At 38.3% G+C, this 23,902-nt stretch overlaps 2 protein-coding genes across 2 annotated transcripts; both read right to left on the bottom strand.

Moving 5' to 3' along the window:
* Window positions 1-115: 115 nt before the first annotated feature.
* LOC131796515 (metallophosphoesterase 1 homolog) lies at window positions 116-6,406 on the bottom strand. Its single transcript, XM_059114109.2, has 9 exons — window positions 6,144-6,406; window positions 5,711-5,905; window positions 4,452-4,575; window positions 3,725-3,780; window positions 2,819-3,001; window positions 1,983-2,162; window positions 1,462-1,512; window positions 739-850; window positions 116-513 (listed from the first exon to the last, which is right to left on the bottom strand). The coding sequence occupies exons 2-9, from the start codon at window positions 5,891-5,893 to the stop codon at window positions 389-391; spliced, it is 1,014 nt and encodes a 337-aa protein (XP_058970092.1). The 5' UTR covers window positions 5,894-5,905; window positions 6,144-6,406; the 3' UTR covers window positions 116-388.
* Window positions 6,407-10,540: 4,134 nt separating this feature from the next.
* Window positions 10,541-23,664, bottom strand: LOC131796559 (Bardet-Biedl syndrome 2 protein homolog). Its single transcript, XM_059114159.2, has 18 exons — window positions 23,293-23,664; window positions 22,186-22,401; window positions 21,595-21,720; window positions 21,065-21,127; window positions 20,620-20,697; window positions 20,424-20,528; window positions 19,365-19,451; window positions 18,699-18,834; window positions 17,963-18,102; window positions 17,002-17,318; window positions 16,284-16,325; window positions 15,535-15,619; window positions 15,139-15,270; window positions 14,461-14,535; window positions 14,073-14,135; window positions 13,035-13,147; window positions 11,927-12,075; window positions 10,541-11,377 (listed from the first exon to the last, which is right to left on the bottom strand). Exons 1-18 carry the CDS (start codon window positions 23,407-23,409, stop codon window positions 11,277-11,279), a joined length of 2,145 nt encoding a protein of 714 aa, XP_058970142.1. The 5' UTR covers window positions 23,410-23,664; the 3' UTR covers window positions 10,541-11,276.
* Window positions 23,665-23,902: the final 238 nt, after the last annotated feature.

Raw genomic sequence — 23,902 nt, 5'->3', positions numbered from 1 at the left:
AGTAAACACAAGCAAAGTCCCTGGTGAACCACAAAGTCAGAAGCGTTTCGGTAATCGGAGTGTTTAAGTTCGGTCAAGAAAATGGTATCGATAAGCCAAGAGATTCATGCCGTAAACGTATACGCTCCTCCTCTACTTATTCTCTGTGATAATTTCAAATTTCTTGCGGAATAACCCAGATACACTTCTAACTCGTCTCGAGGGATTCTCTTCTTTTCTTCTTACTACTCCCCAGTCTCTCTCGCTCCAAAGGGCGGGGAGAAGAGAACCCAACTAACGAGGTAACTAACTCTTCTTAAATCTAGTGTCACTAAATTTTAAAGAAAGTTTGAAAACAAAACTAATGTCCCGTCTAAAACTATCTCCAAACAAAATAATATCATCGAGATTAACCATTGCAGTGCCATTGCAGTGCAAATACAATAAATACACATATGATTCCTAAATACGTCATTAGAAATGGGTATCTTTTGGGCAATGGTAGAACGGAGAAAACAATAGAGCCATCCACACCTATGAAAAGAAGATGATAAGGATAATAAAGATGGTTGTAGTCGGTTATTGTTATGATCAAGAAAGTAATAATAATAATTGTTAATAATAATAATAATAATAATTGTTAATAATAATAATAATAATTGTTATAATAATAATAATAATAATAATTGTTAATAATAATAATAATAATAATGACATCATAAGAATTGTATGATAGACAGTAAGGAGAATTTAACCCACCAATGACTGCTACAGCAAAGCCCATCTTCTCTGTTCCCATGCGATAGCTGCATGTTGGAACAACATGCTCTGTAAACGTCACTGTTCCAATCTTGTGGTTGATCGTGGCTCTCTGAACAAGGATGGGAGAACATAGTGAATTTGCCTGGCCTTCGATATGTGGCTCTGAGGCGCAGTTAGCGGTGACGACCAGTTAGTATCTGGGAGGCACAGGTTCGAATCTCACGAAAACTAAATTTTCAGACTCCTCTTCTCGCGACCTGCTATCTAATCTTCAGGTCAAAATATCATTGATTTATATCTTTCCATAATTACTATTGTAACTAATGACCAGCCTATTTGCTGCATTTGCTCACGAGCATTGACAGCATGGAAGAAAACATATCTTTGAGATAAAACAGCACCTCAGTGGTAATCTGGATCATTGCGAATAAATTCAACAGTAAACAGATCGTACATTGCTAAAATTCCGAGCTGACGGGAAGAAAAACTAACTAAATGCTATTTGAAAAGTGAAGCAAACGAGTTAAACTTGATACTATCGAAGAACACTTTTAAGAATTAAAACTGTTTTCAAACGTTTGCCTCCTGTTGCATTGCTCCTAAACTGTGTCCTTGTCAGCAGGTTTTCTCGAGATGAGTTCACTTAGTTTCACAAGTCAACGTTTATTACTACTTTCACATGAAATTCTGCATGCTAAACGTATTTATTGCAATACGTACCTTGTGAATATGTCCTGAGAAAGCATGCTGTGGTTGAACAGCCTCTATTAACTAGGACATGAGATGAGAAACACGTTCATTTGTAAAGCAAAATGATTGCATCACTTTACTTAAACAACTTTAATGATAAGTTTCAATTTAGTTCAACAGAAGCATCAGATCCCTCAGTTAGTACGTAATAAGGCAGTAGTACGTAATAAGGCAGTATTGCGTGTTTGAGAGAAATTAAACGAGGACTGATGACGAGGCTAAGACCGAAGATCCCACCTCTCAACCTGAAATCCTTCTTTGTGAAAACTCTCACAGACTGAGTTTAATCTTTTTTTTTAAATTTAGGTTAGTTTTTTTGGATTGTATTGGGCAATCTTCAAAGTACCTCTTCATTTTAGCTTCAGTGTTTCACGGACTTGAATTGTCAGGAAGACACATATGCCTACAAAATTATTTAACAGTCCTCTTCTTTTGTCAAAAAATCATGGAACTGCTTCGTAATTGATACATAATCTCCGGGAAAAGTTTACCTTTATCACTGGAACTACCTGACTTCCACTTGTATGAGTAAGCGGAACGTGTCCAATAAGAATAGAAATTCTATCGGGATCAAGCTTTGAGGGCAAATCGTCAATAAAGGCCATTGTGTCATTATAGATCTTCCATTCCGATACGAAGGGCCTCCTTCTTAGCAAGCTCACTGAATTTATCTGTGAAAGTTCCATAACAACATTTTTATTAATGATTATAAAAACAGAGAATAATCATATAATAATTATTTTCAATCGTCAAACTATAGCTACGCTCTTTTTTCTAAAATACCGAACAAATAAAAATCGGTTTTAACTTCATTCGTGACCATTCACACTGATTCAAATTTCGTTTGATTTCATCACTCTTTGTCAGTCTCTCAGTTGCGACATTCTGTGTCTTGGCCGACCCTCCCTGAGTAGTAAATGACCTTGAACAAAAAGTAACTCCCACCTTCTCCCCAGGGTAAGATTTGACATACACGCGCTTTCGCCAAATATTCAAATTTCGCGCTCGTGCAGTAATCGGCTATGTTTGAGTTGACCTCGTAAATTTCACTATTGTAATGGCAGCGAGTTTGAATTCCCCTAGTGAATTAATAACCCATCGTTTGGCTATAAAGCTATTGTTTCAAGATATCCTTTTATGGCCATATTTGAGACACTAAACAAAGGGCATTGTCTTTGAATTTGATCAGCTTTTCTCGATACATTAATGTGACACCAAGTGAAAATAATGTTACCTCGTTATTTTTTAAAAATTCTTAGCTTTGAAATAGATACCAACTTTGCCTTACCCAAATTCACGCCTTTTGACTAAAAGGGTAAAGGATTACCTTCACTATCTGAAAAGTGTACTTGAGCTTTATAACATCGTTTAGTGGGCCCATGTTTGCTGAAAATCTTGCCACTTCTTCCTCTGTAATAATATCGCTCGATTCGCCTCCAATGTCATTGTCTCCGGCTATATGAATTCTATAAACTCCAGCCGGGGTATGAAAAATCCTATCGTGTCTAGCCTGAAATAAATATGATGCACTTACTGAAACCAGGATAGCTCCTAGCCAACAACTTTGGGTATGAACTTGGCGCCGTATTGGATTCGGAGTGCTAAGTTTCAATCTCTTTATTAAGCGAAAACCATTACAATATCTTCGGTCTTTAAAGCTCGCCACTCCTCCTTCCGTTCCCGTCAACCGACTCTGCTAACAAGTTTCTGAACAGAGCTGAGTTTAATTTCCACTGAGCGCTCAAAGAAATGTCCTTATTGATTGCATGTCCTTGATTAGTCTAGAAAACTTAGGCTTCCATCTCAACCGATCAAATATGAAACTGCAGTCAAATCGTAGCCCACTCCCTTATCTTTTCCTTCGCTGCAGGTACCTAAGTTAGTTTTATAAGTTCTTTGCAAATTTTTCCTTGAGAACCCATGAGGTAATGACAAGGGCCCAACAGAAGAGAGGTAAATACCAGAAGGAGTCGACGAGAACACTAGGGGACAAATGCACTTGAAAATTCAGTTCACTTTTTTTTTGAGGATTTTCTTACTAGTCCAGAACCTGAAAGCAATTCTGTAGTAGTTTTTCCATGTCAAATTCCTACAAGTTACAGGCGTGCTAAATTGTCATGAATATGACCGCAATCTCTTTAATACAGCAAAATCTCGGGTCGAAAGATTCAAAAGTTACAAATTATAATTGTTGTTAGGATATGTGATTTGTAACACCATGAAGTCGTGTTACCTTATACTCTTGAAATTCCTCAGCAGTAGCAATGGATCCTTCATCAAATACATCACCTATTACAACCGAATGTCTCTAATGAGCGATCACAACAAGCACAATGATCAGCACAAATTATGTCAAAGTCGAACTCCGCAACGGGTTCTCAGAGCGTCAATCCGCCGAGAAATCGGTGAGTTTGATGATCGATTTCTCATACGGCCAGAAATCGAGGACGACATGAAAATCTCGATCCAAATATATTTTCGATCGCCAAATTTATTTTCACTCGCCCTAGCGACCAAAACGGTTGCAACTTGGAACACTGTCTACGTATGTGAATACACTTAATAATAATTTGTCACTAAACAAGTACCAAACAATTTGGAACTACAGAGTAAAAATTAAGTTTTATCGTGCCAATATTCGAGTGTCACCGTGCAGATGAAATTAACACTAAGCAAAGACAGGCTTCCCTGGTTGATCTCACAATCAGTTAAACCTGTTTAGAGAATTCAGTGTCTTATAAAAAGAGACATTTGACATTTTTTCAAAACTTTGGTCGAACCCAGTACATAGGTGCAAAAGGATGAAACATAGCTCCTGTGGCGCCCGCGTTGTTGACAGCTGACTGTCCCCGATTTCTGGCCATGTGACAAAGAAAAAGATTATTTTTGTCCTTGCATGGAACAATTGTTTCTAGATCGCCGTAAATTCCATCTTACTTATACTTTTTCTCTTCACAAACCTAAATGAATGACAGCATCTGGGAAGAAAGATGTCAATGCCATGAAGAAAGTCTTCTTCAGGTACCAGTCAGAATCAAAGCGTGTTATGTAACCAAGAATTCCTGGACGGTCGCCTCTGTAACCCTAACATTAAGATACCATAAAAGCCGGTAAGGTCTGTAGAAAAGTGAGAGAAGAAGGAAAGGACAAACGGAATGCTGTGAATCAAATCTCAAACAAAGTTTGGTAACAGGCCTCATGAAGGGTGACAGATCACCGCCAAATAAAGGTAAGATTCACAGTACTTGGCTCGAGGTCATAATATGACATGCCTTGGTATGAATAACCAATATGAAATGGTATGGTTTGAGGGGAATAGATACGTTACCACGATATGAACATGAGATATTCAGATGTAAAGGTTCCCTGTCTAAAAAAAATAGGCTTTCACCATTTGTTTGCAGAACATATGTAAATGGTAATAAGTTTCAAAGTGTTTCAACTTGTGACTTGACCATAGCATGCGATTCATAACTACAACTAATACTTAAATCAGATCAAATCGCTCAGCTCTGCTCACTCTCCGACCCATGCGGGTAAAAGCAAACGATAAATGACCATTATATTTTGACCAGTAGAAGATAGAAGTTAAGAAATGATTCTCACAGCTGCGTTACAATATTGAAGAAGTTACAGAAATGAAGCCTGAAAAACTTCTGACTTTGACGGGATTCGAACTGCCAGACTCTAGTTTGGCGCTTCAATCACCTTAGCTACAAAGGCCACGAATGAAGAATTTATATTTTGAAGAAGACTCGTTGTGTGATCATAAATAGATAGTGAAGATGATACGTAAATAAAAGTGGGCATGAACCAAAAATATACCTAAAATATCACCTAGCAATAGACATTAACTCTAATGATATCAACACTATGATATCTATTCCAATCTAGTAAATAACCTCAATACAATACAAATGTACTTAATACCATGTTCTCCATAATATAAACAAGGCAAGTAAAATGAATTTTCAAACCAGAAGAGCAATCCATTAACCTATTGAAGTTTTAAGAATTCCAAGCGATTCTAGGCCGGGTAGTAAAAGGCACTATTGGTTATAAATTTTACGATATTGACTTGAGGTTCTCTAAGATAAAAGTCCCTTTCGTATGCGAGGCTGCAGAGATTGAAAAATTAATGGGGTAAAGCATTCAAGCCAAAGACTGTAAAAGATGATTTCTGACGCATGTCGAGGGCTTCCTTACATGATAAACTCACCTGAATTTGAGAATCCGAAACAAAGAGTAGATTTAATGAGTCGCTGGAAGCTTGAGGCATCCGCCATGTTACAAAACACAGGCAGAAACATCCAATCTCCCCAATAAACAAAGCTATAACAAGTACAACTAAGAGAAACTTGAATTTGTGAACACAACATCTCCGCCAGAGCCTCGTGCCCATCTGAAACAAATTCTGAAAAAAAAAGACACAAGTACCAAAAACATAAGTAATATATTGTGAGGCCGTTCTGTTCAAAACTCAAAACGGTATATATTTTCTGATAAAGCGAAGAGTGCAATATTTCAAACGACATCAGTAATCCCATTTAATACTGGCTGTCCTAATCGCTGGATGATAATGCGCCGTGCTTGGCTGCACCGTATATTTTATCGAAAATTTGCATTTATTTTTAAGTCTTATGGTGATTTACCAGCTTCGAAGTCGTTCCAAGGATGTTAGGTGCGTGTGGCCCTGTTTTAGAGGGAAAAGAGCCGGCTGCCGAGCGAGGGAAAGAGTAAACAGATGTCGCTATTCCACCGAAGTGCAGCTAACCAACCATATCAATCATTCACGAAGCTCCCGGCCACACCAAAATAAAGCTAACTGTGTGACATCTCTCTATCACAACAAGATCAACAAGGAGCTAGGAAGGTCTACGTTCCGTCTGTTTTATTGTCGAACGTAATGTCTTTGGCCCCCAAACTGGATGAAGTCGCTGATGCTATTACATACGCAAATCTATACATTGCCTGCAGAGACCTGGTTGCGCGACCAATTCACGACAATGTCGTCAGTATTCCTGGGTACAATCTAGTGAGAAGAGACAGGATTGACGTAATACATGGAGGCGTTTGTACCTACATCAAGAAAGGGCCCTCAAGTTACTAACGACTCAGCGCCTGAAAACCTCAAAACTGTAGTTACCATTCCAGAAAATTTACTACTTTCCGATTCAGAAAAATCAGTTCTCAGCAAGTGCTTAAATTTTGTTCCCATATCACAAAAAACCGACGAATTTTCAGTTAAGCAAGACGTTGAAAAATTCCTTCGCCGCGTTCAGTTGAAAGCCTTTTTTCATGACAATGATGACATGAAAAACAATACTTGAAACAAGTTTAATTTCCAAAAAAGTACAAGCCCTCACCTTCTATCTTCTGCACCAACTTAGGATGTTTCTGCAGTGGTATTCAGTAACAAAGCGTTGTTATTTTTTCTTAAAACTTCTCACGAACACAGACTTTTTCAACCTCGCGACAACAGCACCGAAAAAGAGATTTGTATTTCAAAATGCAAGCGAACAGGAATTGCAAAAAATAAGTTCTCACTGACTAGTACTTCTGCAAAAACAAAACTGTTCTTTTCAGTGTTACCAAACAGAATGAAAAGGTTCACAGTCAACTGTTTGTCTCTAAGCTAGACCACTGAGTTGTTTAACGGGCTCAACGTCAGAAGAAATTTGTTCCAATAATATTTTGTTGCTTGACTGTAAGACGTACTCGAGTTTATAAGACAAGTCAAGTTGTTTTTGAAAAATGCTTCGCTTCGCTAATGCTTCGTAACTAAAATATGATACACAATTAAAGCTCGAAGTTCAAACCAGTTAAAGTGATCCGAAAGCACCGCGAGAATGCGTTAAGCCTGGTTTTCACTAGCGACGCAAGCATAAGCGCAAGCACACACGCAAGCATAACAGCTCATATTTCACCACGAAAACGGCCTCGACGCAAGCATAAATTAAACACAAGCGCAAGCAAAAGCACAAGGATCAAAAATTTTTCTTTTTCCTGTGCCTATGCTTGTGTTTGCGTTCGCGTAATCCGAGTGAAAACAAACCGCCGCACAAGCACAAGGAAATCTACCACATTTGTGCTACATTTGGCTATGTCTGGCCAATTATGCCACTCGCTCCAGTTTCCCCACGTCTGAGCACTTCAACAAAGTGGCGGAGACCGTCCCTGTGAACTTTGATGAAAAGTTTTCCGAGGTTGTTCGCAACTATCGAGTCTTGTTTGAAAAGGGGTCAACTTGGTGGTCTTAAATAAATGTCTCTTAGGGCCATTCAAATTGTACTGCATGTCTCCCTCAGAATGTGGTTAACAATGGTCCTACTTTGGCTATAACTGAAAGCTAATGATTGTTGATCATCCCCACTGGCCAACATGCGCAATGTGAGAGTTAAGCGCTCTGCAGCAGAAATGAGCTCTCTCATTTTAGTGGCCTTCTTGGAAATTAAGGGGCCAACCAGGGTCAACAAATGTTCGAACCTTTCTGGGCTCATGCGTAAATATCTTAAATTTGAGGTGATAAAAGCCAACGATAACAATTCATCAGCGAAGACAATTTGTATAAAACTGAATTTCATTCAATCAGCTAAGGAAACAGAAAGCTCATCTTAACTTTCTGAAGCTAACACAGAATAACGTAAACAGATGAAGTTTACCTGTCTACATTGAATATTTTAAAACTTTCCATCTCCGTAACCCATGTACATAAGCTTACTTCAAATAATATTCATAATCTCCAAGTCGTAGCTCTTCCACGAGGTTGTAAAAATCACCTTGACTTTTCCTTTCTTTAAAGATATCCCTACCCCAAAAGCGTTTTGTTTTCCTCCTCTTTTGCAACCGCTTTCGCTTTCTTCGTCGCAAGAATATGAATTTCTCTGTGAATACCTTGCTATCAATCCGAATTAGATTTCCCCTGACCTTGATTGGTAAACTCTCTTTGCTCATCCTCCTTCCAGTGAAATTAAATAAACTGCACAGCAGTAAACATTGTGAATGGCCGAGTTTAAAGACTGACAATTTCCTGATCAAAAAAGATATTTAATTTGTTATTTCAAAAGAACCAAGCACAACTTAATTAGCTTAGAAAATTCAAAAGATGCAAAGGAACAGAGACAGCAGCAAGGCAGGTTCGTTTTTTGTTTAATACTAGGTCAGATTTTTCAGGTTAAAAATGCGGCTGTTTATTCCCATAGAAATCCTTATTGTCCATGGCGCAATATAGACATGTTTGCATACTTACGCAGGTTCATTAAACGAGTTTGGACTACCCGCGCTAGCTGTTAATATTTCACACCTACATTAGCAAACTGAAGTAAGCACCTGATTTTAAGGTATAATTGCTAAATCTGACGACAAAGTAAAAATGTGGTTGATTTGTTATAGGGAGGGGCACTTATTGGATAGAGGGCTCTTATCGAAGGGAACGCTTTTTAAGAAACTATTAACCTGTACTGATCCAGCTGTGGTTGAAGCTTACTATTTAAGTGGGGAAGGGGGATGGGGTATTCAAGTGGGGGCGCTCAGGGGGTGCTTGTTTGATTTATGGACTTGGGGGTGGGCGCTTATTTGTGGAAGGGCGTTTGTTACAGTGTAGGCGCTTTTTTGAGGAGATTCGGTATGTCATTTTTCCTTCCTTGCGTGAAGAGGTAGATCAAAGGATCTTACACGGATATCATGTGGATACTATTGAAAAGAAGCCGAGGAAAAGTAAAATCCTTATGCTTAACAATAACAACAACCGTTGGTGGCGTCTGATCTTGTATCCTAATCTTCAGGGTCGTTGTTTTAAACCAGAATGATACTTAACTGAGGACATAAGAAGCTCGAAACGTCAGCTTTTTTACTCTTTACAGAGGCCAACTTACGTTTTCAACTCAGTTGTTAACACTAAATTACATGAGGAAACATAAGCTGTCACTATAAAAGCATGTTCATACATCCACCACGATAATCTCATTAACCCCAAGATATTTTAGTCAAGGATTATTGGTGTAACTTCCAAACTGATCCTGGGAGAATGCACTTTCCACAATTTCCCTTTAAAAAATAAATGACTAAACTGTTTCCACAAGATGCAGTGGCTGTCCATATTTTATCATCATCCTTTATCATCTTTAGGTGTGGTTAATCTGTTCGGTCCTGTGGGCGGATTAGGAGAATTCAAGACTTCATTCTTGGCATCTCATGGATTCGTAGCTCTTGCATTGGCTTCCATAGATTACGAATATTTACCTTTGTCCCCTTCGTCAATAAACTTGCCAACTGGCTTATAAGTCCACATGGTATGGGCATGCATACCATTTGCTCTGGGTCATGGATTGGGCTGCTGATGGCAAGCTATCAAATAGCAGCAATAAAGGCCGTTGTAGCTATTTCACCGGGGCGATTGCTTCCTTTTTGCCTTTTGAATACGAAAAAAAGATCTCTGATGCGATTCCTCTTGATAATACCATAGTACAATCTTCAGAGAAGGGTAACATCTGTTATTATGCCAAACCGACCAATGCTGGTTATAATAGCCTACCAGTCTCCAAATATTCTGCTTTAACTCCAGTTGAGCACATTACTTGTCCTTTTTAAAAAGTTTCTAGGACAAATGACCTGAACATCAATACTGACTAAACAGTAAATTTCATCGCTGATCGCCTAGAGGAGAGTGGAAAATGACATTTGTGTACTACCCGCGACCTGCGTCATTCTGCGAAAGAGGATCTTTACGCGCTTCCTTGTTAATGGTCTGCTGCGGCTTACATAAATAAAATTACAAAAATAAGTTTCTAACAGAAATTTCAGCCGTCCCAAGGGCACAAATTTTTTTCCGCGAAACACGGCCAAGTGCCAATCAGTAGAATAGGACTCTTTCAAACGTTCTTACTACAGAGAGATGTTTTTAAGCGTTGAGGTCGTAACATGAAAAACAATCCACACACCTTCCACCCTTAATGCTTCCCAATGTTGAACGCACCCACCCCCTCTCCTTCTCGACTTGGTTGAACCATATTTAGACAAGAAAAGAGACTGTGACTCCCTCTCACCCTAAACACAAGCCACCATTGAAATTTGATCAATTTTTCAAATCTTACAGCCTTTACTGAATAAGCATTCCATGCGCCTTGATACTATTTACAATGTGGGCACTCAAAGAAGATGAAGGCTGCGGAGCAGCGAACGAAGGAAAAATTAATCCACAATTTCATTCTCATTTCTCTCGAGATTGCCTCAAGATTCAGCATCAAAGGCTTTTAACCGGCTGGTTACACCACTTCTGTGGGCGCACCTTTAAAATAATGTAGCCTGTAAAGCAGACGCACTCAGTACTAAGAGTAGATAATGACATAATTTCGAGTGCAATTTGGTGTTAATAAGCACAAGGAAATCTTTCAAAGACAACAAAATTGCACGAGCCCGTAGGGCAAGTACAATTTACCTCTTCTTCATAAATTAATTAATTTTTTGAAGGCCATCTAACATAACCTTAAGAACAACTTTCAATGGGCAAAATTCTGAAACAGTGAAGCCGTTTTTTTTTTTTACCACGACCAGTTTTTAAACAGCCCTCAATAAAGGCAAACGTTGAATCTAAACGTTGATTTTGTTAAAGCAATGTCAAGGACGGTTCTAATGAACACTGGAAAACACGCATTTCATTCCAACAACCCACATGCAAAGAGCTCACGGGACTGCCGATTGTCTAAACCGCAGCCGGATTCAAAAGCTATTTAAAAAACCGGCCTCTGAAGTTTAATAAATGCTTTAGGAACTGTGACGGTGAGACTTCATAGGGAACCAGCTTTGATTATCTTGAACAAGCCGTTGACATTGTTGTTCTTGATCGCTTGTCGGCAGCCTGCAATAACTTGAGATTTAGCTTTGCCCACTGCAGGAAAATGAAAAGTCAGGGATTAGATGACGATAAAGCATCTTTGAAAGCTATACAACATTCCTTAATAATACTTAACAATACATAGGTCATCCAGATAGAGGACTCATTTAAGAGAGATAATTTCTCTAGAGGAGCTTATGTGAAAGGGGCTCACATGAGCTTTGAGCCAATTAGAGAGGGGCTTGTTTGAGGGGGCAGATTATAAGAGGAAAAAGGTGGAGGGCTCATACAAGAGCCATTAGTGAGGACAAAAATGCAAGTTCTTACTTTTCTCCAACAACTGGCCAAAAAATTTGGATGCTCTTCGTTTAACCCTTTGAGTCATCCGCACGAATTCAAAGTTAATTCCCTAACTGATGATTATGCTTTTTCTGAAGGCTCTTGAGGAGAATCTGAGAGTTATATCTCAAAATAACCTCTGTCTGATAATTTGCTTAACTCTCATCGCCTGTCTCCTGAACAGTGTCTTAGAGTTGTGGGGAGAATGTACCACATGATCATTCCTGAGAGCCAGGGGGTTAATGCACTGAGTTAATCCGTTACCTCTGAGCTTTCCAGCTCGTTGGATGGCCTGATTGACAAGTTTTAGACAGGACAGAAGCTCTGTGTGATTATTACATCTGATCTTGTAGCCATTGATTAAATCTCTGTTCAGGTCATACAGTTCCATGTAGCCTTTTCTCATGTTTTTCCTACAAAGAAAGTAAGAACAAACATGAAATCTGAGGAATAAATTTATCAGCCGCGAACGGTTTGAGTGAATTATTAACCAAATATTAAAGGAGTTATCACTGAAATTTCCACGAGGAATAAAGAGAGAGAAAGCTAATCGTTCAGTAGCACAGAGAAACTCTAAGGAAAACTTGAGAGCTTCAACCCAAGGATCAGTGATCTTTAACTCAGAAATGACAGGCAAATTATAGAGGTGCCAATAAATATAGTGGGGCGTCAGTGGTCCAGTGGTTAGTGCGCTGGACTCTGGGTCGAAGGGTCCGGGTTCAAGTCCTACCAGGGGCATGTCGCTGTATCCTTAAGCAAGATGCTTTACCCACTTTGCTTCGTCTCTCGGATAAGACGTAAAGCCGGAGGTCCCGTCTCACAACCCTTCTATGTTACAAAATAAATTGTGGGACGTAAAAGAACGCACGCACTGTTCGCAAAGAGTAGGGCACGTAGTGCCCGGTGTTGTGGTCTATCTCGATTTGTGCCGTCGTAGGTCTGGGTGGGTGAGGTGTGATCACAATGGACTGAAGCGGCTGCCAGAGGCGCCTTTAATATGCTGACGTCCGATCTCACCTCTCTGGTTCCTCTGCAATTCAGCCCTTGGCTGCAAGTGAGGAAAATTGGCACCATTCATCCATTCATCTATTCTATTCTAAATACTAAATTTAAAACAATACTCTTCATGACGACCAGAATGCAGAAAATTACATTTCCGAGCCTCTAGATTTCACTTTTTTTCTGAGGGAGCATGTCCCTTGACCCAGAGGGAAAACCTTGCGACCCCTCTTCCGGGCACAGACCCCTTTTACACCACTTGCAGCTGATTAAGGACAAAGTTACAGAAACCCCTGTATCAAGTGCGCTTACATAAGACCAGTACATCTCAAAAGGGCGGGTAACATTAATCAACATTAATCATCATGCTCACATGTCTCCCATTAATCTGGCATCTTCAGCTCTGACAACCAAGCTTCTGATCAAATTGGAGTGATCTGCCATCTCAGCTGTCAGTTTTTGTCTCACAGCATGCAGCTCGTCTACCTGAATGATGATAATTTGAAGGCATGTATCGCGTCAGTGATCAAACACCCGAGACAGTGCTTTAAGGTTAAGTGCCGTGAAACAAAAGTATTCACGACAGCCAATCAAATCAAGTAGAAAATATTAGATGGATCCAATGAGAACGCATTTTGAACACAGTTAGCGGGCTCCACCGGCGGGAAAATAGAAGCGACCCAGTCACAGTGATTTAGTTTCGCAACTGATTTATTGGAAAGTTGGCACCACCATCACTAAGAGAACGTATTCTCTTGCCAGAATTATTTAAATGAATTACAAAGCGAACCAAAGCAAAAACAATGTAGTCCCCATGTATTTAATTTTTTTCGACTGAAAGAATAAAATCCGAAAGGTTTTATTCTTTCAACATTTGGTCGAGAAGCGACGCTTCGAGAGAAAATGTGAAATTTTGATGACAATCTCTCACCAAGAACATTGTCATCCATTGTCATCCATTGTCATCCGACAAACCGGCCGGAAAGAGGTTTATCGATTATAGAACCCTCCTAACCCAGCAACTTTTATAACTTGCAAACAGCGCCCGTAAAAAAGTCAACGTTGATCTAATGGCAGTATCAGTAAATTCTACAAAACGAGTTTATTTGTCTTCCGTGTAAAATGATGGAGGTGAAATGATAAAAATTTTGAGCTGGCTCAAGTTTTTTTTTAACTGGCTTTGTTACTTTTCAACGTAAATAATCGGATAACAATGATGGGGGTTATTGCGTGATGAATGTGTGGTGATTCTACACAACGTGACCTGAAGTGTCCGAAAAAATAGCGCGAAAATTGATTGATTGGTTTTAAGGCCAGATATACAGTTAGGTTAAATAACGCTTTGAACAACATTGCATATTCGTCATGTTAATCCGGAACTGTTTTAATAAGTTTTGTTTAGGTTTATTACCTTAAGCAACACCGCACGAAGTTCTTCCAAATGCTCCGGAAATTCTGCAGTGGTCTGTAAGTCCTGGAGTAAAATCGTATGGCGAAGTGGTTAGCTCTTCTCTAAAGCAGTGTTAAGTTAAATTTACTTTCAGAAAACAGCGACATGTTTTCTCTAGAGATATTTTAGAGGTAACTTCTTCACAACTGAAAAGCAATTCAGGTTCGCTGCTCTCTAAGGAGTGACACTGTTCTCAATCAAGAAAGCTGCATTCGAATCACGAAACCAACGCAAACAGAAACAACTAACCCAATAGGACTTGGACAAAACCATCAATTGGTCGTTACGAAAGCTGCCAAAGTGACAATGAAAAAAGAGTTTCTATTTATATTGTTCAGGGAAAAATTACCTCAATTCCCAGGAAGGTTGCGAGTGCCTGAATGATATCACCTGCTAAATCCATGTCATCTGTTTTGACACTCACCTAGACAGAACAAAAAACTTAGGCCTGCCAGATACGTTTTAATACATTCCCCTCATTTTACAAATTTGCTTTGTATGTAATATCATAACCTAGCCTTCCAACAGCCTAACAGAAAGTTTTCACTTATGTAGTGAGCAGCTTATTACATTTCGTTAAAGATAAAGACAAGGGCTTCTGAACACGAACCTGGACTTTTTTTGGCACCAGTTGTTGAATTCTCTAAAAGCGTGCTAAGAAAAAAAGTGGGTAATTTAAATGTGCTTACATGAAAAAATCGCAGAAAAAAAAATCGACCCTAAGCTCTGGTTCAAAACCAGGTCTCGCCGAGGTTTACTAGGAAAGGAGGAGTTACCCTCCTGAGTGCTTTTTATTATCAGTAAATAATTACAAAGATTTGACTGAAAAAGGTTAAGCTTCCCGGTGGTTCCGCCTAAGCGCTACTACCAATTAGCACGCAACTAGGCACAGGTTCGAATCCTGTCGAAGCCTGAATTTTCCTGAGTTTCTCCGTTAAACTTTAGTCCAGAGAAAAGATAGCCACTCTATGCATGAGAACTGGTACAGCTGTAGCTATGGTGTACTAAAATCAATTCAGCTCCTTACATTTCCACTTTGATCCATTTTGATTGCCAAGGGGTTACCAGTTCTCAGAGACAAGAACATTATGTCAAGGTCCCCATCTTTACTCTCTATCTCATCCGGGAGGAGAAAATTCTGATTTAGCCACATAACAGCCTGTGCAGGAACCAGAAAATAGAGGTCAGTTACCAGCAATGATCAGATATCCGCGTTTACCTAAACATTTACTCCCTAACAAAAGTAAACATATTCTCCATCCTGTTCCTAAACTTTTCCCAACGTCTTGACAAGGAGAATTTGTTTAACAATCAAGAGCTTCTTTAGTTGGTTGTCATTTCCTTTATTCTTGTGACCTTAAAGTGTGACTCAGGTGTGATATTATGAGGAGAAATTAGATGCTAGTCGTTCTACTGGGCTTACCCTGTTCACTCTTTCATTAATATGGAAGCAGCAGCTGGATTTTGGTTCAGCATAACCATCTGGGCAAGGTATGTACAGGGTGAATCTACACAACAGAAATGATGTTGACTGAGTTTGGAAATGAATCATACTTGAATGATTTAATAGGTTTACCGGCATAATAACTCACTCGGGATGTTGGGAGAACACGTGAAAAGTTCTTCCCACGTGAAAATGTTCCCCCCAAATCCCAAGTGGCTTATTAGGCAGGAAAATAGACAGAAAGTGCAGTGTATTGCTTTAATTCATAGAAAAATATGGGTTCATCAGTGAAATAAACGGTAGCTTTTTACCAATAAGGACGCTTGTAGTATGTAGTACTAGTATTAATGTATAGAGTGTTTTGGGGAAGAAAGAGCCACATGAAAAATACATGCATCTTAGCCTTAACAGACTAAGTGAAAACTACCATGAAAAAAGCTACATTGCCCTTCAATCCATCTTGAGGCACACAAATTTCAGTTTCTCTTGTGTGGTTGAAAGACAGCCATAGTAGAATATGATCTAGCTCGCACAATGTTAGTAGCCTTGTTCAAATGCTACTCTGACAAGGAGGTGAGATTCAGTACCCACTGAAGCTTGAGGTATTCAAATTCTTTTCCAAAACTAATTTAAATCTATAGAATCAACCTGTATCAATCAGGTTATCACTTATTGTTAGTAATTTTGCAGGTCTCTTAAAATATTTCATAGAGTATAAATATTGTTACCTAGGTAGCTGTCTTGTAAGCTCAAAAACATGGAAGTGGTTACTGCAAAACAGAAATTAAATTTCAAACAAAAAATAAAACAAAAAACAACAAAAAAAGCCAAAACAAACAAATTAAGAAACATACACAAAATATAGAATCAGATGGTGAGGTAAAGGTATAATTGTCTGACTAGAAGCACTTACACATGCCTTCTTTCATTTCATATTTGCAACATTGACTGTACATTTTAGTGATTTGAAATAATACATTTTCTCTCCTTGGTTAAAGATAGCCCTTTTGCAGACTCATTCCATGAATTGTATTTTGTATGGTTGCTTGCAGAAAAAACCTCACCAGCAGCCACTTAATATAATCCTTTTAAAGTGGAGAGAGATTTTATTGGAGGAAAGAATTCAGCTCAAGAACATCACTCATCAAATGATCTTGCTTTTGATGAAACTGCTCTATCTGAAGTGATGGTGGCCATGACTGTCCAGTTGACAGCTGAGCTGTTATTGGTCTCTGTGACCAGTGCCTTGACCACCTGGGTAGGGGTCATCATCAAATCACATGACCACAATGTGGCTCAAGTAATTGTAGATGTGTCTGTCTCTGTCGTTGACAATCAACAATGGAAATGTTGCTGCCATTCTGGACTACGTCACCAATGATTATTATTTTGCCCCTTTAAACTAGTGACTTATCCACTGACAGAGGAATTAACAAGTCCACTAACCTGGATTTCTGGCCAACAAAAGCTTTGATGTGAAGATCAACAGGAATATCTTTGGGTGGGAACACTGGAACTTGAAGAGATGACTTTAAATTTTGTTGTGAGGGATGGACAACATGACTTTCCCCCTCAAACACTCCTTCAGCAAATATCATCACAGTCCGGATAATAGTTTCATTGGTAGTTGAAATTGAGAGCTGCACATGTGGCTGAACTTGTTCACTTCCTGGGTTTACCAACAGTGAGGTCTGCAGTTGAGTGCTGGCTGGTATGACTCCCATCTGTGATTGATCCACCTCTTGACCTCCAACCTTTCCAACCTATGATAATTTAGTCATATTATTTGCCTATTTCATTGGCCTGGGGCTTTTGTTAGTTAGAAATGCAGCTGTGACATGACTTTTCCCAACTGAACTATTTGATCAGTACATTTTTGTACGTCACCAACAAATAATTTCAAGCTAGTCCCCCTAAACCTAACTCTCACTCAGGTGGGAAGAAACAAAGAGTGAATGAGACCCCAAGAAAGATGTCACTTACTCAGTCAGAACAAATATCAATAATTAAAGTTTTGAACAGTAATCACTGTGATGGAAATTTACTAATAAGAAAAACTCAGACATAACCATATTGAACACTAGCACTGGGCTGATGTCACAAACAGCCAAAAAAGGGCTGAAACTAAACATAGGACTCCCTTTAAATTACATATTCTACATAACACACACTATTCAAAGTCAAATGACACGTGACATTAGCTTGTTTCAGTAGTAGACTAAGGATACAACAACTGCTCATCCCATCTTTTCTTCCATTCTTAACTTCTGCTTCTGTCAGTACAATGATGTTGCTCTCCTCCTATTTATATTGTAATTAACTAGCCAGTAAGAGGATGCTTGGAGTACTGGCAGCCATGATATCATCACATCCCCCACCAGGAACAAGATTAAATTAAATTTCTTACCTTAGCATTTTCTTCATAGTTTTTCAATTCCAACAATAAATTCTGTTTTCTTTGTGCCAAGTCTCGTAGTGCATCTTGTTCAACATTGACATCCATCAAGTTGCCCTTCATTTCAGCAGATGCTGGCAAGTACCCACGAACTGAGATGGGTGAAAAAAAAGAAACATGAGAAGACAATTCTCAAAGGCAAGAAGAAAACAATCAAACCCCTATCCAGCCCCCTTGCAAGCCACTCCTTTTTTCCCTATCATGCTTTTTCTATTGCCTTGTTGTTGGCTCATCAAAGTGCTGAGGATATGAAGCCCACAGGTTACAAGCTCCTCTTCAAAACTCGTTAATATAAATAATAATACAAATAATAAGCTTAAAGACTGAACTGGGATACTACCATTTATGAAAAAAAGCCTGAGATCCCACATTAGCTCCCTGACTGGTCAAAAACCTATCGTTTATTGCACCAGGAACCCAATAGAAAGATTAAGATATACTGTGTTTTGTTTTAAGCTTATTTAATGAAAGCAATAAACCACACTTTTGATCGCTTTACCAGCATTAAAATGCACACATCCTGCATGGATTATTACACCAGTAAGCCAAAAGGAAGCGTGTTCTTTTAGTTATTAATAACCAACTATTATTTCAGCTTCCAGAGATTTAAAAGTAGTTTTTCCTCTTGAGATGTCTTCAATATAAGTGTGACTGACACAGCATAACTCAACATATGCATTAAAATTACCTTCCCCCTCTGCTGAACAACAAATGAGTTCCACTTTTCCATCCATACGATAGTCTCCTTCAAGTATACCAGCAACAGCAGCAGAGAAGTTATCTTTAAACACCACCTCCCCTGTTCTGTCACTACGAGCATCAATCTAAGAATGTGCAAAAGGAGTTTACAAAATGTGATGAATAAAACAAAGAAAGGAAGTATTAGGAATAGTTGACTAGTGCTGTTCTTGGCAAAACATTAATTACTAGCATGAAGACATTTAGCCAATTTGTGGGCTCTGAACAACAAGAAATTTTTTCTTATCATGTCAATGCAGTGTCAAGCTGAGAGGCAATAACATTTAAGGAAATATCCATTGATGGGATATTATGGGAAATGTAAGGCACAGAGTGAGAATTTGCTTAACAATCAGGAACTTCTAGATCAATGGAGATCATTTCTTTTACTCTTTTGACATCAATGTTTGATGCATGGGTGATATTGTTGGGTGAAATGAGATGTTAGTGACACTCTTTGGGGCCGATTAAGTGTTGATTAAGTGATGAAGTGTTGAGTAAATAGGGAAGTAGAAGATCACTGTAAGACACTGTCCTTGACTGACCCATTTTACTATGCTAGAGTTGCTAGACATAAGTTTATTTTTTCTTTTGTAATTAGACAGAATATCTTCACCTTTCCATTGGACCAACCAGTGATAAGCTCTGGCACTCCATCAGAATCAAGATCAAAACTGTGAATGGTGATTGCTTGGTTTTTTGACTGAAAAAAGAAAAAAAATTAAATTAAAAAAAAAAAGGATTTAAGGAGGGATGATTGTGCCAGGGGATGGAAAACAACCACAACTGCCTGAGAGGATTGGCAGAAAAACTGCATGTTAGTATAATTCTTATGAAATAAGCCAGTGATAACTGTATTAAACCATACTTTCTTGAGAGGAACACATTGTTTATCAAAAGCCTTTCATTCAAAAGTGTTAATTTTACTTAGTCCACTTTTGATTGTTAAAACAATCAATATATTTAAAAAAAACTGATAAATGAAGTCTTCTCTAAGTATTGCGTTGACAGGACAATGATCAAGCACTTTTCCAAGTGTTTCGTAGACTAAAATTTTGTCAATTCTAACATTGTGGTCTGAGTTATGTACAAGGCAAATGAGCAAAATTAAGGACTGAAGGAATAAGTAGGGTACCAAAGTTAAACAGTTTACACAATCACATGGGAAGAGATTGTGTGATGATTACAAAAGCTTGGGGCAAATGCAGTTGTCTTGGCAGCAGGTAAAATGAAATGGCCAAAAAATAATAGCTGACAAGGCAAGGTATTACAGGGTTCTTAATAGATTTTTAAGTAGGAGGTGATCACTGATAAAGTAGGAGGCCTCGTTACCATCTTTCACCGTGAACGCCTGGACTCAAGTAAAATGGCATTCATCGATTGAGTCCAGGACCGTAAGCAAGTTTCCTGGTTTTGTTTGGATCACAGTCATGCAAGAAACGAAAGAAAAATTTGGAAACAACTCAAGCAAACTTGCAGAACAAAACAAAGAAAAGAAAAGCGACTTAAACACAAAGTAAGCGGCTATAAATCCCAAAGTAAGCGGTGTTCAATCGCTGGGTGCCGCCTTCTATTGAGAACCCTGTATTAGACAACTAACAGTACTGTTACAAGTGTCAATAGTGAACCTGTGAGCTAATTTGAGTTTTTTTTTTAAATAACATCAACTTTGTACCTTTATTCTCCAGTATCTTGCTGTCTTGTCATAAACTCCCACAGTACCATTTCCCAAAGCATAACCAAATCGAGATCCTCGGATTGGACATAGAGAGGTTACAGACTGTGGGCAGAAGATGAAAAATAATTATAAGAACAATGTTCACAATTGCAGGATATAAAATAGGTTCTTGAAAAGAGATAGATGCACCCACCTCAGTTTCAGTCATTTCTGCGATAATTTCATCTTCTTTAAAAACTCGGATGTCAAAATCCTCTGAGCCAACAAGTAACTGTGCAAATCAAAAATATAGTGATTGTAAAATTGTAAAGTGTGAACTTAATCCCGCAGAAAACTTACCATTAACCCTTTACCTCGCACAAGTGACTATGAGATAATTTTCCCGAACAATATCAATACAATATCAAGCAGACAAGTGATGAGAATAAAGTAAAATATCAATTAGGGGATTATCAGTTGATCCAATACCAAATTTCCATAAGAATTGTATGGCAGACAGTAAGGAGAATTACTAATGAGATCTTGAGAGTAAAAGGGTTAAGGAGAAAAAATTCATGAGTGCCTTGATAGAGTGCTCACATTTGCAAAAGCCACAATTGAGATTATTTGACACTTTATCAACACTGCAGACAAAATACCTCTGCCAATCCATCACTGTTAAAATCACACATTGCCAAGGAGCACACATTGTCTCCTGTCACCTATGGATGCCACAAATGGGACAGAAGAATAAAGTTTAGTATTTTTGCTACTGCTTTTACATGTCTGCCAACAATAACAACAATTACATTATTTTGTAAATGGATTATTTACTTTTCTATTAGCTTTTAAGATGCAAAACCTCCTCTATATATTAATTGTTAAATACATTGGTTAATGTTTATGGTGGTGATAATCGATAAGTATCATAGTTTGCCTTATATGTACTCACTTTCAAAAACAATAACAATATTGTAACAATATTGTAACATTTTGACTGCATACTCAAAGCAAGAAAAATAGACCTCTTCAACTCACGTTTCCCTGACTGGATTGGTGCTTTATTTAGTTTACAAACAGATGTAAGTTACACAAAATGACAACTCAACTCCCCATACCACCCCCCAGTTATTGCTATATAAGGTGACAAGCAACCAGTTGACTTCAACTTACAATTACCAATACTTACTGTCCAGAATTCGTCATTGCCTTCAAAGTCAAATCCTTGAATTGAACAGTTTCCACCCACTATCGCCAAAGGATTCTCAAAAGATCCAAGTCTGCCTGTTACAATTGCATTGGCTCCATCTGCAATCTAAAAATATTGAACAACCAAATGAACTTGTACCATTAAAATTAGCATTCAATAACTGTAACTGTTTCTCCCACAGCACTTAGTACTAACTGATTTTTTTTCTTCACTACATAATCCAGTTTAAATTTTTATCCTTTTTTCTACAAATTTTTAATACAATATGAATTTGTTTTCAACTTTTTCAATACCATTTTTTTTAATACTGTAGTTCATTTTACTTAGTAAATAGACTTGATTGAGGGAAGGGAATGGGGCCTATTCAAAGGGAAAAAGGCACACAGTCTGATTTTGTAAATGGGAGGATGCACTTCAACTGGAAAAGAGAAATTTAATTCAGGGGGAGTGCTAATTTGAGGATGTATTGAAATGAGACCATGAGAAATTCTGCATAATTTCCTGATTTTTTTTCTTCTCTACCAAATGGCCACCTAGGCCCTAATTCAGTATTGCCACTCAGTCACTTACATCTTTATAGAACAGGTCAGAATTGTTCTCCACATCATAGGCTAAGAAGTTTGTGGGTGTACCAACAAGAAGCGTGTCACATCCAGAGGTGTTCAAGGGACCAGCTGCAACAGCAGAAACTTGTTGGTTGATGTTTAAAATACTAATGTCGGTATCATGACTTGCAATTGCTCTGCCTCCCTGAAGGGTGCCACTGTGGGGATTGTGGATAAAAACCTAAATACCAAAGATCATAAGACAGATCATTAAATGACATTTCATTTAAATATGCATGGAAAATTAATTGATTAATACAAAAGATCTAATGAAAGAAATTATGATGAAATGAAGTGCATCTCAAAATACTCCCTCTTGAGTCCAGTTTCTAAGAAACACACATTAATGTAGAACATATTCTCTCAATGTCCCTTCTAATTCACCATTAGATCATAAAAAGTCTTGGATATATCATATGCTATGATCCTATACTTCAAATCAATTTTGAATTAATTTGCCTTTGTCTAAAGAAATTAGTTCATCATAATGCAATCTGAAACACAAACATCTTGATATTCATTTTCGGCATTCTTGATCAAACCTCCCTATATGCAGAAAAATTGTCAAAATCAAGCCTGCAGTTTGCCAAGTTGTTCCTCGTGGCTCAGTTAGAGGATCACCTACCCATGAAATTAAGACTTCAATGGAGTTGAATCTTCAAAAAAGATTCTGATTTTTTCTTTCTCGCATGCTATGGGAAAAAAAGTTTAACAGCTCCAACTGACTAAAAATTGTCAAGCCTTTCAAGACTCTCAATTTGTAATATACGAAAGCAGTGATAAGTCCAAACTTCAGCTATCTTCGATTAAAAAATGGCCACCATATCAGTATTTTTGGCCGCCAAACAGAGCGGTTTCACTGTTGTTTATTGCCGACATCAAATAAATAGGACCTAGTCACCCGGTATGTTTTACACAGTTGCTCGCGTTGCTTCCTGTTTCAGACGAGTGCACGATTCCTTGTTTCAGTAACTATTTATCCAATTTGGATAAGCCAGAAAAAAATACCATATTTCGATAATAATAATAATAATAATAATAATAAAAAAGTACCAAAACAAAAATCGCCAACCTTTCCAGCAGTTGTGCCTGCTGTCAGACATGGATGTCTTCCATCGTAACGACCTAACGCTGCTGTTCGAGGATGAATCTTATGGCCCAGTTTGAGGGTAAAAATAGGAACAAGCATTGCAAGTGAATCTTTAGTTATATAGAAGGGTGGGATTGATCACATAATCGTTATTTGTGAAAAGGAAACGAATTATTAAGCGGTTGCCATTCGCCTTAGAAACTGTAAATTATTATTGCGCAGTAGGCACCCTGCGCATTAGTTTTGGTCTGTTGTACGCTGATCCGAAATTGTGGACGCAGAGAAAGTCGTAGATAACGGGTTCCTAATGTCTTTTGCGTTCGAGATCTTGCTTTAATAGTTGAGTCTAGGAGTGTTGAGTTCAGTTTGGCAACACACAACATCACCCAGTCTTATGTAACACCTCGATCGAGGAAGCTAAGGGGAATCGGATTTTTTTTTAGTGTTTTAAAGTCAAGATTCTCCTATCTCAACGACGTGATAATAAATAGAACGCAGAAGCGAAATTTCCGATAAACGATGAAGTTGGATTAGTGCTGAAGCTCTGGCTGAAGCCTTGTCAATGTCAGGTGTTAGGTTCAAAAGATCGTGT

Source organism: Pocillopora verrucosa, chromosome 3, assembly GCF_036669915.1.
Source record: "Pocillopora verrucosa isolate sample1 chromosome 3, ASM3666991v2, whole genome shotgun sequence".
NCBI lineage: Eukaryota > Metazoa > Cnidaria > Anthozoa > Scleractinia > Pocilloporidae > Pocillopora > Pocillopora verrucosa.
Note: the sequence above shows the minus strand (reverse complement) of the source record. Positions and strands in the feature narration are given on the sequence as shown.

Excerpts from the sequence above, each read along its gene's own strand:
- LOC131796515 (XM_059114109.2), bottom strand. The coding sequence starts at position 5,893 with ATGGGCACGAGGCTCTGGCGGAGATGTTGTGTTCACAAATTCAAGTTT. Across the intron at positions 3,002-3,724 it reads AGGAATTTCAAGAGTATAAG|GCTAGACACGATAGGATTTT; the intron begins GTAACACGACTT and ends TATTTATTTCAG. Across the intron at positions 2,163-2,818 it reads ACACTTTTCAGATAGTGAAG|ATAAATTCAGTGAGCTTGCT; the intron begins GTAATCCTTTAC and ends GAACTTTCACAG.
- LOC131796559 (XM_059114159.2), bottom strand. The coding sequence starts at position 23,409 with ATGCTTGTTCCTATTTTTACCCTCAAACTGGGCCATAAGATTCATCCT. Across the intron at positions 18,835-19,364 it reads CTGGTTGGTCCAATGGAAAG|ATTGATGCTCGTAGTGACAG; the intron begins GTGAAGATATTC and ends GCACATTCTTAG. Across the intron at positions 18,103-18,698 it reads TTGTTCAGCAGAGGGGGAAG|TTCGTGGGTACTTGCCAGCA; the intron begins GTAATTTTAATG and ends CACCCATCTCAG.